The sequence below is a fragment of the Mobula hypostoma genome, chromosome 5, assembly GCF_963921235.1.
Source record: "Mobula hypostoma chromosome 5, sMobHyp1.1, whole genome shotgun sequence".
Classification (NCBI taxonomy): Eukaryota; Metazoa; Chordata; class Chondrichthyes; order Myliobatiformes; family Myliobatidae; genus Mobula; species Mobula hypostoma.
This window is the reverse complement of record NC_086101.1, coordinates 52255625-52273290: the sequence shown is the minus strand read 5'-3', so window position 1 is coordinate 52273290 and position 17666 is coordinate 52255625. Positions and strand designations below refer to the sequence as shown.

Below are 17666 nucleotides of genomic sequence, written 5' to 3'. Positions count from 1 at the left end.
ACTCACCACTCTGTGTTAATAAAAAAAAACTTACCCCTGACATCTCCTCTGTACTGACTCTCTACCACCTTAAACCTGTGCCCTTTTGTGGCAGCCATTTCAGCCCTGGGAAGAAGCCTCTGACTATCCACACAGTCAATGCCTCGCATAATCTTATACACCTCTATCACCTCCCATCCTCCGTTGCTCCAAGGAGAAAAGGCCGAGTTCACTCAACCTCTTTTCAGAAGGGATGCTCTCCAATCCAGGGAACAGGCTTGTAATTCTCCTCTGCACCTTTCCTATGGTTTACACATCCTTCCTGTAGTGAGGCGACCAGAACTGAGCACAGTACTCCAAGTGGGGTCTGACCAGGGTCCTATATAGCTGTGATATTACCTCTCGGCTCCTAAATTCAATTCCACGATCTATGAAGGCCAATACACCGTATACTTTCCTAACCACAGGGTCAACATGCGCAGCTGCTTTGAACGTCCTATGGACTCGGACCCCAAGATCCCTGTGATCCTCCACACTGCCAAGAATCTTGCCATTAGTACTATATTCTGCCAACATATTTGACCTACCAAAATGAACCACTTCACACTTATCTGGATTGAACTCCATCTGCCACTTCTCAGCCTAGTTTTGCATCCTATCAATGTCCTGCTGTAACCTCTGACAGCCCTCCACACTATCCACAACACCCCCAACCTTTGTGTCATCAGCAAACTTACTAACCCATCCCTCCACTTCCTCATCCAGGTCAATTATAAAAATCATGAAGAGTAAGGGTCCCAGAACAGATCCCTGAGGCACACCACTGGTCACCGACCTCCTTGCAGAATATGACCCGTCTACAACCACTCGTTGCCTTCTGTGGGCAAGCTAGTTCTGGATCCACAAAGCAATGCCCCTTGGATCCCATGCCTCCTTACTTTCTCAATAAGTCTTGCATGGGGTACCTTATCAAATGCCTTGCCGAGATCCATATGCATTACATCTACTACTCTTCCTTCATCAATGTGTTTAGTCACAAACTCAAAAAATTCAATCAGGCTCATAAGGCACAACCTGCCCTTGACAAAGCCATGTTGACTATTCCTAATCATATTATACCTCTTCAAATGTTCATAAATCTTGCCTCTCAGGATCTTCTCCATTAATTTATCAACCACTGAAATAAGACTTACTGGTCTATAATTTCCTGGGCTATCTCTACTCCCTTTCTTGAATAAAGGAACAACATCTGCAACCCTCCAATCCTCCGGAACCTCTCCCGTCCCCATTGATGACGCAAAGATCATCGCCAGAGGCTCAGCAATCTCCTCCCTCACCTCCCACAGTAGCCTGGGATACATCTGGTCCGGTCCCAGTGACTTATCCAACTTGATGCTTTCCAAAAGCTCCCACATATCCTCTTTCTTCATATCTACAGCTAATTAGTAGATGTTGTCATTACCAAAATGTTTTCCATGTTATTCAAAAGAATTTTTGCATTACTTTGACATTTGCTATAATCTTTGTTAATGCTTCTCCCACACCAGTAATCATCAGACTTTTGCAATGAATCTTTTCTCATCTGTCTAGCGGAACTTGTCCTCACTCCTAATAATTTCTCCTTGGGCTCCTCCCACTTCCTTCAAATAAAATGTATAGCCATGGGCGGTCGCACGGGTCCCAACCATGTCTGCCTTTTCGTTGGCTCCGTGGAACAGTCTTATGTTCCAAGCCTACTCTGGTTGCTGCTCCATACTTTTCCTACGCTACATCAACAACTGCATTGGTACCACTTCCTGCACTCATGCAGAGTTTGTCGACTTCATCCACTTTGCCTCCAACTTCCACCCTACCCTCAAATTTACCTGGTTCATTTTTGACACTACCCTTCCCCCCCCCCTTTTTTTTTATCTCTCTGGAGACAGTTTATCTACTGATATCTATTATAAACCCACAGACTCTCACAGCTACCTGGACTATACCTCTTCCCACCCCGTTACTTGTAGAAATGCCATCCCCTTTTCTCAATTTCTCCTTCAAAGAAAAGGGTTACCTTCCTCCACCATCAACGCTGCCCTCAACTGCATCTCTTCCATTTCATACACATCTGCTCTCACCCCATCTTCCCACTACCCTACTAGGGTTAGGGTTCCTCTTGTACTCACTTACCACCCCACCAGCCACCAGCCTCCACGCTGAGTACATTATTCTCCGCAACTTCCACCAGCTCCAATGGGATCCCACCACCAAGCATATCTTTCCCTTACCCTGCCCCCCCACCCCACCACTTTCTGCCTTCTGCAGAGATCACTTCCTACATGAAGCCTTTTCCATTTGTTTCTCCCCGGTGATTTCCCTCCTTGCAAATGGAACAAGTGCAACACCTGCCCCTATACCACCTCTCTACCATTCAGAGCCAAAAACAGTCATTCTAGGTGAGGCAACGCTTTACCTGTGCGTCTGTTGGGGTCATATACTTCTGTCTGGTGCTCCTGGTGTGGCCTCCTGACATAGATTGGAAGACCGCTTCGCTGAGCACTGCCTGAAAAAAGTGGGATCTCCCAATAGCAACCCATCTTAATTCCACTCCCATTCCCGTTCTGATATGTCAGTACATGGTCTTCTGTAACTGTTGCAAAGAGGCCACACTCAGGTTGGAGGAGGGGTCCTTTTATTCCGTCTGGATAGCATCCAACCTGATGGCTTGAACACCGATTTCTCAAACTTCTGGTAATACGCGCCCACCCCACCATTCTCCATCTCCTTTTCCCTCTCTCACCTTATCTCCTTGTCTGCCCATCACTTCTCTAGTGTCCCACACCCACCCTCTTTTCTTTCTTCCATGGCCTTCTGTTCTCTCCTATTACATTTCCTCTTCTGCAGCCCTGTATCTCTTTCACCAATCTACTTTCCAGCTCTTTACTTCACACCCTCCCCTCTCATTTTCACCTATCACCGTGCGTTTCTCCCCCCCCCCCGCCCCAACCTTTTAACTCTACTTGTCATGTTTTTGCTCCGTCCTTATGAAGGGCCTTGGTCCGAAATGTTGACTGTACTCTTTTTACCCATGGATGCTGCCTAGCCTGCTGAGTCCCTCCTGCATTTTGTGTGCGTGTAGCTTGGATACCTGGCAACTGCAGATTTTCTCTTGTTTGTGAAATTTTTTGCTTTCTTGTTTACTTAAAATCTGTCTGAATTCAAAATGCTGGGGATTTATTGCTATTGTATTGCAAATAGTTGAGAATATTTTGCCCTGTCAATAATGTGGAACTAAATATTTTAATACTTTTTTTACTGATTTATTCAAGCAGTGTAGCCTTGAGACTTGTTAGCTCTGGAGAATTTGAAGAATGTATAAGTCCACATTAAGCAGCAAGTATCGTAGTTAATTTCAGATATAAACTTAACTCCATTGTCAGATCATGAAGACTAAAACTATTGTGTCTGCAAAATTTCAGATTTTGATAACATGCAGATATTTTGAAGCATAAAATCATTCCTACTGGGGGAAAAATAATTTGTTACTTGAAAGAATCCAGTTTGTAAGAGGGAGGAAATTTCTCTCCATAAAGATATGATGTACATGTGCCTTGGTTCAAAAATCCTGTTGAAAACCCAGTTTATGGTTGAGTCTTGCATTTTTTTCAACCTTCAGCCAGTGGTAAAATAGTTTAATGATTTGGGCCTTAAAGACTAAATGTAATCTTTATTATTGTGAGGGAATTATTATTTTCTCTCTCAATGATCCTTGATATAATGGTAGTTTTTGATCTCAGTTTTCATGGACAAAAGATAAAAGTGAATGTGTTTTGTCCAGAGTAATAGAGGGGAACTAACCCCTTTGATTTTTCTTACTCATTTTATTTTAAGCTGTTTTATTTCCCTTCCTCCTGTACCTTAACGACATTGCTGCAATTCAGTATCGGAGCCAAAAATATAAATTGTAAATGCCCCAGTAAAATGTAACGCATTGTATAGCTCATCTTAAGGAACTAATTTAATGCCTTGTAATGAGAACTAAACAGGTAGTAGACCTTAAAAATTGAAGTGTCCATGAGTGATTTTATTGTTGAATGATGAAATCAGCCTGTGAGTAGATGTGGTATGGTGAAAAACATGAAGGAATATGTCACTAATTAATTGCTTTATTTTTTATTCAGAATGCAAATAAGTTGTCTATTAAAGATCGATTGGGATTTGCAACTAAACGCACAGAACCAGCTCCGACTGAAAAGGTACAGTTCATTCAGTTAATTCTAGTTGTGCACTGGCGTCCAAGATTCATTCCATTTTCAGTCTTTGAGCACAAAATATATTTAGGATTGCATCTGACATGACATTTGAAGTTAAAACTTCTTATAAAACCCTCTGTATGATCTTGACCACAATCTTTTTACAGTTAAAAAAAAATATTTTTGTGCTGCAGGTATTGTCAACTACAACAGGTCTTACAAAAACAGTCTACAATCCTGCTGCCCTAAAGGCAGTACAAAAATTAGGTACTGTTTCATCAGACTCTACAGAGGCACCAAAAAAGAAACAGGTTTGTTGAGTTTATGATAATTGTGCATTCTGTAACGTGTCCATAAAATTAATCATACTCATCTGTCTAGTGAGTTTTTCTGGATTGGAAATTAAAGTTTGATTATATGAATTCAATAGCAAACATGTGGATTGTTTTAGGTTTTAAGCAAATTAACCTCCATTAACTTGAGTTCAACATAATTGTTGTGAAATCCTTTGATTTTTTTTCTGTCATTGATTTGAGTTCTCTGGTGCTGTTGCACTTTTGTTTAGCTATTAAATGTCAAAAGATAGCAAGGTGAGGATTCTAGTGAGCAAAAATTTTAATAGTTTCAAGAAATGGTCAGATCAGTAGTGCTGGTAGCAAAATGGTTAATAATATCAAGCATCTATCAGGAAGAAAATATGTAGATGAAGTTAGAAATATTTAGTACCTCCATTGTAATGAATGCAGGAAAAAATACTTAAGTTCAAAATGGAAACTTCTACCTGCAAAGCACATGGCATGCTTTAGATAGACAATTTAAGGTCACAATAAAAATAGATGGGTTGGTATTAATTGCTATTACAAAGCAGTGGTTCCAATGTAACCAAGATTGGGATTTGAATCATTCGGATACTTTTAGAATAGATGGATGAAGTGGGAAAAGGAGGCAGTATAGTGGATAACAGTATGAATGCAGTAGAAAGGCAGAATGGTAGTTGAAAAACGGAAGGATAAATACAAGAAAAATGGGGACATATATTTAGATTTGGTAAACTTAAGGAACATCAATTGTATGGAGGGTAAATTCATGGAATGTATAAAAGATGGTTTTCTGGTTTAGATACACAGCATGTCAGACAGTATCTGTTGAATGGGAAGTTCATATTACAGGTAAAAGGCGCTTCATCAATACTGAGAAAAAACACACACTTTGTTTTTTCTTGACTTTCTAGATCATTATATTGAAAGAACAGTTATTTTAGATGTAATATTGTGTCATGAGGTAGAGTTAATTGATGTTTTGGTGAATATCGACACAATATGATTGTTTTATGTTTTTTTAAAAAAATTATTTAATTCAGTTAGAATCCAGGATCTTAAATTTGAATAAGTCAAATACTGTATAAGGACATGAATGTGAGTTGGCCGTGGTAAATTAGGAAATTATACAGGGGACCTTCACTAATCTGACTACCTGTAATCCGGTTCCTTCGATAATCCAGCACTGATTATGCTTAATGTGATCCATCTGTAATTCGGCATTTTCACTAATCCAGCACTCTTCAGGTCCCAGTGGTGCCGGATTAGTGAGGGTTGACCTGTATTAAAAGTTATGGTAGTGAACAGGAGACGAATGTTTAAACATTGAGTTTACCAGTAATGTGTGTCTTTAAAATGCACAGGAAATGGCAAGGAATATTATTGATCAAGAAATTACTTGTGTAAATAAAACAGATCTTGAATGCCGTTCACTTGAGTAGATTGTAATTTTCTCCTTTACCACTGCTGTTTTCATATAATCCAGAACAAAATAAATAATGCTCAATCTTGCTAGTCATTTTTTGCTAACCTAATATTACGTGAATACATTTCTTCCGCAAAAAAAAACAGGTGAAAATTAACTAACGTTTGTATTTTTCCCCAGTTTTTTTTTAAATCCTTTTGGACTTTCCTGTATTCTATTTGACCAGGATTCTCGCATGTTTATTATTTTACAGGATACACTTCGACTTCAACAAGATGTAAGAAAAAAGAAACATGAAATTTTGGCAAAACATATAGATACCCAGAAGGTATTTAGTTTTTGTTAGATCAAAGTATTTCCTTCTGATTTGTTCTCATCGTAATTTGTGCATTATTGTTTGTGAGACGCTTACTGTTGACAGAGGATGGGAAACCAAGTGAAAGGGCTGAGAATGGGGCAGTTGGTATACGAGCAGAGGCAGTGTTTAGTGAGACCATCAGGAAGGACCGGCAGATGATCGAGCAAAACTGCAGTCAGTGGGATGACTTGCGTAACGGGAAAAGTCAAAAAGAATGACGAATACAGGACTGAAGGTATTATTAAATGTCACAGTATACAGAAGAAGGTGGATAATGTGGTGCAGTTAAAGATTGGCAGGTGTGATGTAGGCAGCGCCGAATCAAAACTGAAAGAAGTTTATACTTGGGAGCTTAACATCTAAGGATGCATATTATATCGAAAGAACAGGCAGGTAGGCAGAGGAGGTGAGGTGGTATGGCTCTTTTAGTTTAAAAAAAAAATCAAATCTTTAGAATGAGGTGCCATAGGACAGAAGATGTAGAGTCCTTGTGGGTAGAGTTAAGGAAGTGCAAGGCTAAAAAGACCCTGATATCGGCATCTGAACAGTATCCAGGATGTGGGCTACAAATTGCAACAGGAGATAGAAGATGCATATTAAATGAGCAATGTTGCAATAGTCATGGGGGATTTCAATATGCAGGTAGATTGGGGAAAATCAGATTGGTGCTGAGTTTGGGTCCCAAGACAGAGAATTTGTAGAATGCTTATACGATTGCTTTTTAGAGCAGCTTGTGGTTGAGTCCACTGAAGCATCAGTTATTCTGGATTGGGTGTTCTGGAATGAGCCAGATTTGTTGTGGGAGTTTAGGGTAAAGGAACCCTTAGGAGGCAGTAATCATAGTATGATAGAATTCACCCTGTGATATGAGAGGAAGAAGCTAAAGTCAAATATATCAGTATTACAGTGGAATAAAGGGAATTAGAGGCATGAGAGGGGAGCTTGTCAAAGTTGAATGGAAGGGGACACCAGCAGGGATGATGGCAGAACAGCCATGGCTGGAATTTCTGAAAGAAATTCGGAAGGCACAGGATGGGTACGTAACAAAGTATTCTAAAGGCAGGATGACGCAACCATGGCTGACAAGAGAAGTCAAAGCTTAACATAATAGTTAAAGAGAGGGCATATAATAAAGCTGTGGGAAGTTAAAAGAGTGAGAAGCTTTTAAAAACCAACAGAAGGAACTAAAACAGCCATATGAAGAGAGAACGTGAAATATGAAGGTAAGCTAACTAATAATATCAAAGAGGATTGGAAAAGTTTTTTCAGATATATGAAGAGTAAAAGAGGCACTGGAAAATAGCACTGGAGAAATAGTAATGGGGTACCAGGAAATGGCAGGTGAACTGAATAAATATTTTGCATCACACTTCACTGTGGAAGACACTAACAGTATGCCAGAAATTCGAGTGTGTCAGAGGACAGAAGTGATTGCAGTTGCTATTATTGGAGCAAAGTTGTTTCGGAAACGAAAGATCTGAAAATAGATAAGTCATCTGGACCAGATGGACTACACCCCAGGGTTCTGAAAGAAGTAGCTGAAGAAATTGTGGAGGCATTAGGAATGATCTTTTAAGAATCACTAGATTCTGGCATGGTTCCAGAAGACTGAAAATTGCAAATGGCACTCCATTATTCAAGAGAGGAGGGAGGTAGAAGAAACGAAATTTTAGGCCTTGTTAGTCTAACATCAGTGGTTGAGAAGATGTTGGAGTGGATTGTTAAGGATGAGGTTTCTGGGTACTTGGAGGCACATGGTAAAAAGGACCATGGTTTCCTCAAGGGAAAATCTTGCCTGACAGATCTGTTGGAATTCTTTGAAGAAATAAGAAGCATTATATTCAAAGGAGAATCAATTAGTGGATGTTGTGTACTTGGACTTTCAGAAGGCATTTGACAAGGCGCTGCATATGAGATTGCTTAGCAAGGCAAGAGCCTATTGTATTACAGGAAAGATACTAACATGGACAGAGCATTAGCTGTTTGACAGGTGGCAAAGAGTGGGAATAAAGAGAGCCTTTTCTTATTGGCTGCCAGTGACTAGTGGTGTTCCACAGGGCCAGTACTGGGACAACATCTTTTTACTTTGTATGTACAGTGCATGCAAAAGTTTGGACACCCCGGTCAAAATTTCTGTTACTGTGAATAGTTAAGTGTGTAGAAGATGAACTGATCTCCAAAAGTCATAAAGTTAAAGATGTAACACTCTTTTCAACATTTTAAGCAAGATTAGTGTATTTTTTTTGTACAATTTTAGAGTGGAAAAAAAGGAAAGGAGCACCATGCAAAAGTTTGGGCACCCCAAGAGATTTGAGCTCTCAGATAGCTTTCACCAAGGTCTCAGACCTTAATTAGCTTGTTAGGGCTATGGCTTGTTCACAGTCATTGTTAGGAAATGCCAGGTGATGCAAATTTCAAAGCTTCATAAGTACCCTGACTCTTCAAACCTTGTCCCAACAATCAGCAGCCATGGGCTCCTCTAAGCAGCTGCCTAGCACTCTGAAAATTAAAATAAATGATGCCCACAAAACAGGAGTAGGCTAGAAGAAGATAGCAAAGCGTTTTCAGGTAGCCGTTTCCTCAGTTCGTAATGTAATTAAGAAATGGCAGTTAACAGGAATGGTGGAGGTCAATTTGAGGTGTGGAAGACCAAGAAAACTGCTCGTAGGATTGCTAGAAAGGCAAATCAAAACCCCTGTTTGACTGCAAAAGACCTCCAAGAAGATATAGCATACTCTGGAATAGTGGTGCACTGTTCTACTGTGCAGCGACACCTGCACAAATATGACCCTTCATGGGTCATCGGAAGAAAACCTTGCCTGTGTCGTCACCACAAAATTCAGCGTCAGAAGTTTGTAAAGCAACATCTAAATAAGCTTGATGCATTTTGGAAACAAGTCCTGTGGACTGTTGAAGTTAAAATAGAACTTTTTGACTGCAATGAGCAAAGGTATGCTTGGAGGAAAAAAGGGTGCAGAACTTCATGAAAAGAACCCCTCTCCAACTGTTAAGCACGGGGATGGATTGATCGTGCTTTGGGCTTGTGTTACAACCAGTGGCATGGGGAGCATTTCACTGGTAGAGGGAAGAATTAATTCAATTAAATACCAGCAAATTCTGGAAGCAAACATTACACCAGCTGTAAAAAAGTGCAAGCTTAAGATGAAAAGAGGATGGCTTCTACAACAGGATAATGATCCTAAACACACCTCAAAATCCACAATGGACTACCTCAAGAGGCGCAAGCGGAAGGTTTTGCCATGGCCCTCACCGTCCCCAGACCTAAACTTCATTGGAAATCTGTGGATAGACCTCAAAAGAGCAGTGCATGCAAGACGGCCCAAGAATCTCACAGAACTAGAAGCCTTTTGCAAGGAAGAATGGGCGAAAATCCTCCAAACAAGAATTGAAGGACTCTTAGCTGGCTACAGAAAGCGTTTACAAGCTGTGATACTTGCCAAAGGGGGTGTTACTAATTACTAACCATGCAGGGTGCCCAAACTTTTGCTTCGGGCCATTTTCCATTTTTGTTATTTTGAAACTGTAAAAGATGAAATAAAAAAGTAATCTTAAAATATTAAAGAAATGTGTCATCTTTAACTTTATGCCTTTTGGAAATCAGGTCATCTTTTACTCGCTTAGCTATTCACAGTAACAGAAATTTTGACCAGGAGTGCCCAAACTTTTGCATACCAACTGTCAATTAATTGAACGATTAAATTAATACTTTTGTGGCCAAGTTTGCAGATAATATAAAGGTAAGTGGAGGGGCAGGTAGTGTTGAGGAAGTAAGCAGGCTGCAGAAGGACCTAGACAGATACAGAGAATCTACAAAGAAGTTTCAGATGGAATACAGTGTCAGGAAGTGCATGTCTTGCACTTTGGTAGAAGGAACAGAAGAATAGGATATTTTCGAAACGGGGGGATTGAGTCAAAAATCCAAGGTGCAAAGGGACTTTGGCGTCGTCGTGTAGGATTCCCGAAAGGATAACTTGCAGGTTGAGTCAGTGGTGAGGAAGGCAAACATAATGTTACTCATTTCAAGAGGACCACAATACAAAAACAAGAATGTAATGCTGAGGCTTTTTAAGGCACTGGCGAGGCCTCACTTGAAGTACTTTGAGCAGTTTTGATCCCCTTATCTAAAAATGAATGTGCTGACATTGGAGATGGTTCAAAGGAGGTTCATAAAAATGATCTCAGGAATGAAAGGCTTATCATATGAAGCTCTTTGATGGCTGTTGTCTTGTACTCACTGGAATTCCGAAGATTGAGGGGGGAATCTCATTGAAACCTATCAAATATTAGAAGGCCTCAATAGAGTGGATGTGGAGAGAATGTTTCCTATAGTGGAGGAGTCTAGGGCCAAATGGCACTACCTCAGAATAGGGGGTCATCCATTTAGAACTAGGATGAGGAGAAATTTCTTCAGCTGACAGGTGATGAAGCTGTGGACCTTGTTGCCACATGCGGCTGTGGAGCCAAGTCATCGAGTGTACTTGAGGTGGAGGTTGAAAGATTCTTGATGAGTCAGGGCTTGAAAGGTTGCGGAGAGAAGGCAGGAGAATGGTCTGATTCTGCTCTTATGTGCTGTGGTCTTACAGTATTGACAGATGTTTAGTTTAAATGTATCTCTTTTCACAGACCATTGTAATTTAAGAATTTAATTATGTTCTTTTATTTGAAGAAAAGAAATATTTACATTATACTGATCTCCATTTATACTTGCATTTTATGAGTAATTTACGCTTGCAATCATTTTGTTTCATCTGTAGTTGTAACACCTTCAGATCTTCATATCAATCTGAAATGTCTTAGTTAAGCTGTAATTTTCACCTTTAATCGACCATTGATGTAGATGTAAAAGAACAGTCCTATTCCAATTCAACTGGTAACTAATCACGAAGAAAGTCATTGGTGGTAGATGAGCATTTTAGTCCTTTAGAGCATGCAGTGATTTTTTTTATTCTCTGTAGCAACTTCTGAAAGACATCGCATTGTTGATGGGATTCTGCTGTACTCAGTTTCTGGATTTTCCAGTTTTCTCCATTTACCTATCTATTACTATTGCAGCAAAGTGGTTCAGCACAGTTGTTTTTGGCTGTATTTCTGCTTGTGTCATGCAATTAAAGTTGTGCATTGATTTTTTTCAAAACCTTGAATGAATACACACAAGTCTTGCTTAATTAGCAAAAATGTTGTTTATGTCTGAGAAAATTGTGCTCAGACTTTTTTGTCACTCTGACATTCTGAATCCATATTTAGATCTTGATATCAAAGCTTGAAAAAAACAAAAAAATGAAATTGGAAGATAAAGCAGAGATCATGAAAACATTGCAGACGTTGACTAAGACTATCACCAAGCTACAAGATGAACTGAAAGCAAGTGGAACAAGCACGAGTCTTCCTAAAACAATTAAAACCAAAGCTCAGGTATGATATTTAATCTTTATACTTCATACTTTATTGTCACCAAACAATTGATACTAGAACGTACAATCATTACAGCGATCATTCTTTTTCAGCAAACCATGTTTTATCCAAAAAGTTTCCTGAAAAAAGTGAACAATGTTAATAAAAGTTTAATCTCAAAATTTTGTTTCTTTTGGATATTGAAAAACAATTGCGAGCTGAAGCCTCTGTCTGAAGAGTTGACCATGGATACTGTGTCCTAGCTGACTAGATATGCAAGCCTGAGCAGTATGATTTGGAGAGCAAGCTGTTGCTTGTGTAGCCAGCTCCCCCTCTCCCCACATCTGATGAACCCAAGGGAACGACAGAGACCGATACAGTTTGGTACCAGCAGTGTCGTGGGAGTTGCCAGTCAGAATTGAACTCAACGTAGGACTGCCTTTAGAGACTCCAACTCTAGATTTTCACTTGGGGTTTACTCCCAAAGCCTTACCCATGAGTGGGTATAGCCACAAGGCAGCAGAGGTTTGAGATCAGAGTTTTCCTTCTGAGATGAGCTGCCAATCATGGCTGATGAGTGCCATCTGCTCGAAGTGATTGGTTTTAAAGCACCAGTAACCTGCCATTTCCCTTTCTGTCAGCAGAAATGGTTCTGCCGAGCTTAGCTGAGCCACACATGAAGGCCAGGAGCTGGACTTGGTTGTCAAGAGGCTATTTGAAGTGAATGCCATTGGGAGCATTTAATAGGAAGTGGGAGCTTGATCCCATTGCCACCCCTGGCTATAACAGCCTGAAGAACCAATTAAAAAGAATAAAATAAATACAACCCAGTGGACAAAATAAGTACTTGACATGCAGCAATGGGCTAGATGATCTGAGATCTAATCCTACGAAACAAGCTTGCTGTCCACTGCGCTTGCCGTCCAATGCTAACCTGTTGCAAAAGGCCAGCCAGAAGTCTGCAGTTGGCAACAGTCTCATCTGAAGGTGCTCTTTGTCAACTTGCTACTTTTGAGCTCTTCCTAGTATAGGTGGTCAAACTTTTAAAAATTGCTCAGATAGACTTAAAATTGTTCCGATAATTAAATTTGCTTAAAAAGGACAAAACATCACGAGAGTACTAGGTATTAATTAAAATCTTTACAATGAATTTTTTAAAAATTGTGTTTTTTTATTTAACATAGGCTTACCCACTTAAGGAAATGGGTCTAACTTTTCATTCCAACCATCCTTGGCTTAATAGCTGATGATGCTGAATTCCTGGAACTTAACCTTTTCGAGTATGTCAAACTACTGGATCCAGTTGGATCTCCAGTTTTGCTGGCAGACAGCCTGTCTCCAACATATTTTAATATGCAGTCACGCAAAGTGGAGATGAGGTGAAAAGAATCTTGATGATAGCTAGTAGTTCTCCATAGAACAGCCGAAGTAAAGTTAAAAGTAAATTCAAACTTCAAAGTAAATGTATTATCAAAATACATAAGTGTCACTATATACAACCCTGAGGTTTATTTTCTTGCGGACACACTCAATAAATCTGTAGAAAAATAACCATAAACTTAATCAGTGAAAGACAGCACCAGCTTGGCTATTCAACCAGTGTGCAAAAGATTACATACTGTGCAAATACTAAAAGAAAGAAGTAATAATAAATAAGCAATAAATATGGAAACACATGATGAGTCCTTGAAAGTGAGACCATTGGTTATGAGAACATTTTAATGAAGAGGCAAGCGAAGTTATCTCTTTTGTTTCAAGAGCTTGATTGTTGAGGGCTGACAGCTGTTCCTGAACCTGGTGTTGTGAGTCCTGATGCTCCTGTATCTTCCTGATGACAACAGCAAGAAGAGAGTATGTCCTGGGTGGTGGGGTCCCTGATGATGGATGCTGCTCTTCTGCAATGGTGTTACATATGAATGTGGTCGGTGGTGTGGAGGGCTTTACCTGTGACAGACTGAACATATCTGTTACTTTTTGTAAGATTTTATGTTCAAAGGCGTTGGTGTTTCCGTACCAGGCTGTGATGCAGCCAGTCAGTACACATCTATAAAAGTTTGTCAGTTTTACATGTCATGCCAAATCTTTGCAAACTTCTAAGGAATTGGAGGCATTGCGCTGCTTTCTTCGTAAGTGCTGGGTCCAGAACCGGTCCTCTGAAGTAATAACACCAAGGAATTAGTGTTGACCTACTCTGCCTCTGATCCTTCGATGAGGACTGGCTCATGGACCTCTGGTACACGACTTTTTCCTGAAGTCAATAATCAGCTCCTTGGTCTTGCTGACATTGAGTAAGAGATTACTGTTAAGTTACAGGTTACTGTATGATCCTGCTCTTCCATTTACAGTCCAACTTATTCCTGTTCTTAATGTTATTTGCCCTGTTTTTTCCTCCCTCATTTTGAATATGTTTGTTGCAGTTATACCAACTGCCCAAACTCACCTTTTTTTCTCTCCACATTTTTTTTGTTTTGAGTTGAGTTCTTTTTTCCTGGTTTGAACTAAATTGTCCATTTTGCTGTTTACTAGTAAAGTTCTCAGTCCAAATTGGGTATCTGAAATGGAAATCTGTTTCACTCTCCACCTCCGCCCAATTTCTTTTCCCAACAGATTTAAGTAAAGCTTAATTAATTTTTGCCCATCTTCTGAGGAGGTCACATTGGTTTGAGAATCCTGCTTCCATGTTGATTTGCAGCAGTCACCTGATGGTTATGAATGATTTGGCTTTACACAAATCCTGATTTTCTTAAATAGATGCAAAGAGAACTACTAGACACTGAACTGGACTTGTACAAGAAAGTGCAAGCTGGAGAAGATATCACTGAACTACGAAAGAAATATAATGAACTTCAATTAGAGGTAAAACAAGTGTAACAATTTAAAGTTTAACAAGTTTTTAAATTCTTTCTGGCAACTAAATTCATCTCAATTTGCTTTATTTTGCAAAGTTTTTTCTTCTTTGTATAAAAAATTTAGTTAGTCCACCTATGGCCTATTGTGTGCAGTTCTGGTCGATGCATTACCAAAGAGCTTTGGAGAGGGTGTCGAAGGCCTAGGTTGAAGTATATTATCTATAAGGAGAGGTTTGACAAACTTGAATTGCATTCTCTGAGTGTCAGAGGCTGAGGGGTGACCTGATTGAAGTATATAAAAATTATGATGGGCACAGATGAGGTAGATCTTTTCCCCAGAGTGGATATGTCAGATACTCTGGGGTGTAGTTTTAAGGTTTGGGGAGAATGTTTTTAAGGAAATCTGCAATTCAAACCTTTTTCACAGAGGAAATTGTAGAAGCCAGGAACCTGCTGCCAGGGGAAGTGATGCATACAGATAGGATAGCAGCATTTAAAAAAAAAGCATTTCATTGGATGCATGAACACACAAGGAATAAATGGATATAGACTATGGGCAGGTAGGTAGGATTACTTAGATTGGCATTGTGTTTGGTGTAGATGTGGGTAGAAGGGGTTCTTCCTGTGCTGTACTGCTGCGTCTTGTAAATTGTATTTAAATATATACTGCTTTTACATCATTGATCATGTACTTGTTTTAGGGGGAACGCACACTTTCCAGCTGTGGCTCACATAAAAATAGCAAATATATTATTGAGAATTTTTTGCCAGAGCTTTTTTCATAGAATTCATAGAATAGTACAGCACAGTGCGGGCCCTTCAGCCCACAATGTTGTGCCGACCCTCAAACCCTGCCTCCCATATAAGCCCCCGCCTTAAATTCCTCCATATACCTGTCTAGTAGTCTCTTAAACTTCACTAGTGTATCTGCCTCCACCACTGACTCAGGCAGTGCATTCCACGCACCAACCACTCTCTAAGTAAAAAAACCTTCCTCTAATATCCCCCTTGAACTTCCCACCCCTTACCTTAAAGCCATGTCCTCTTGTATTGAGCAGTGGTGCCCTGGGGAAGAGGCGCTGGCTATTCACTCTATCTATTCCTCTTACTATCTTGTACACCTCTATCATGTCTCCTCTCGTCCTCCTTCTCTACAAAGAGTAAAGCCCTAGGTCCCTTAATCTCTGATCATAATGCATACTCTCTACACCAGGCAGCATCCTGGTAAATCTCCTCTGTACCCTTTCCAATGCTTCCACATCCTTCCTATAGTGAGGTGACCAGAACTGGACACAGTACTCCCAAGTGTGGCCTAACCAGAGTTTTATAGAGCTGCATCATTACATCGCGACTCTTACAAAATCTATCCCTCGATTTATGAAAGCTAACACCCCATAAGCTTTCTTAACTACCCTATCCACCTGTGAGCCAACTGTCAGGGATCTGTGGACATGTACCCCGAGATCCATCTGCTCCTCCACACTACCAGGTATCCTGCCATTTACTTTGTACTCTGCCTTGGAGTTTGTCCTTCCAAAGTGTACCACCTCACACATCTCCAGGTTGAACTCCATCTGCCACTTCTCAGCCCACTTCTGCATCCTATCAATGTCTCTCTACAATCTTTGACAATCCTCTACATTATCTACAACACCACCAACCTTTGTGTCGTCTGCAAGCTTGCCAACCCACCCTTCTACCCCTACATCCAGGTTGTTAATAAAAATCATGAAAAGTAGAGGTCCCAGAACAGATCCTTGTGGGACACCACTAGTCACAATCCTCCAATCTGAATGTACTCCCTCCACCACCACCCTCTGCCTTCTGCAGGCAAGCCAATTCTGAATCCACCTGGCCAAACTTCCCTGGATCCCATGCCTTCTGACTTTCTGAATAAGCCTACTGTGTGGAACCTTGTCAAATGCCTTACTAAAATCCATATAGATCACATCCACTGCACTGCCCTCATCTATATGCCTGGTCACCTCCTCAAAGAACTCTATCAGGCTTGTTAGATACGATCTGCCCTTCACAAAACCATGCTGACTGACCCTGATCAGACCATGATTCTCTAAATGCCTATAGATCCTATCTCTAAGAATCTTTTCCAACAGCTTTCCCACCACAGACGTAAGGCTCACTGGTCTATAATTACCCGGACTATCCCTACTACCTTTTTTGAACAAGGGGACAACATTCGCCTCCCTCCAGTCTTTCGGTACCATTCCCCTGGACAACGAGGACATAAAGATCCTAGCCAGAGGCTCAGCAATCTCTTCTCTCGCCTCATGGAGCAGCCTGGGGAATATTCCGTCAGGCCCCGGGGACTTATCCGTCCTAATGTATTTTAACAACTCCAACACCTCCTCTTCCTTAATATCAACATGCTCCAGAACATCAACCTCACTCATATTGTCCTCACCATCATCAAGTTCCCTCTCATTGGTGAATACCGAAGAGAAGTATTCATTGAGGACCTCGCTCACTTTCACAGCCTCCAGGCACATCTTCCCACCTTTATCTGTAATCGTTCCTACCTTCACTCCTGTCATCCTTTTTTTCTTCACATAATTGAAGAATGCCTTGGGGTTTTCCTTTACCCTACTTGCTAAGGCCTTCTCATGCCCCCTTCTTGCTCTTCTCAGCCCCTTCTTAAGCTCCTTTCTTGCTTCCCTATATTCCTCAATAGACCCATCTGATCCTTGCTTCCTAAACCTCATGTATGCTGCTGCCTTCCACCTGACTAGATTTTCCACCTCACTGGTTCCTTCACCCTACCATTCTTTATCTTCCTCAGCGGGACAAATTTATCCCTAACATCCCGCAAGAGATCTCTAAACATCGACCACATGTCCATAGTACATTTCCCTGCAAAAACATCATCCCAATTCACACCCACAAGTTCTAGCCTTATAGCCTCATAATTTGCCTTTCCCCAATTAAAAATTTTCCTGTCCTCTCTGATTCTATCCTTTTCCATGATAATGCTAAAGGCCAGGGAGCGGTGGTCACTGTCCCCCAGATGCTCACCCACTAAGAGATCTGTGACCTGACCCGGTTCATTACCTAGTACTAGATCTAGTATGGCATTCC

The 17666-nt window shown here is 40.6% G+C and overlaps 1 protein-coding gene across 4 annotated transcripts in view; it reads left to right on the top strand.

Moving 5' to 3' along the window:
* Positions 1–17666, top strand: part of rbm26 (RNA binding motif protein 26) — a 157795-nt gene that overhangs the window by 102216 nt on the left and 37913 nt on the right. For all 4 annotated transcript variants that reach the window (XM_063048504.1, XM_063048503.1, XM_063048501.1 and 1 more), the window contains 5 exons: positions 4140–4214; positions 4406–4522; positions 6208–6282; positions 11578–11745; positions 14476–14580. In XM_063048504.1, the coding sequence (XP_062904574.1) occupies positions 4140–4214; positions 4406–4522; positions 6208–6282; positions 11578–11745; positions 14476–14580 (540 nt within the window). The remainder of the gene's footprint in view (positions 1–4139; positions 4215–4405; positions 4523–6207; positions 6283–11577; positions 11746–14475; positions 14581–17666) is intronic.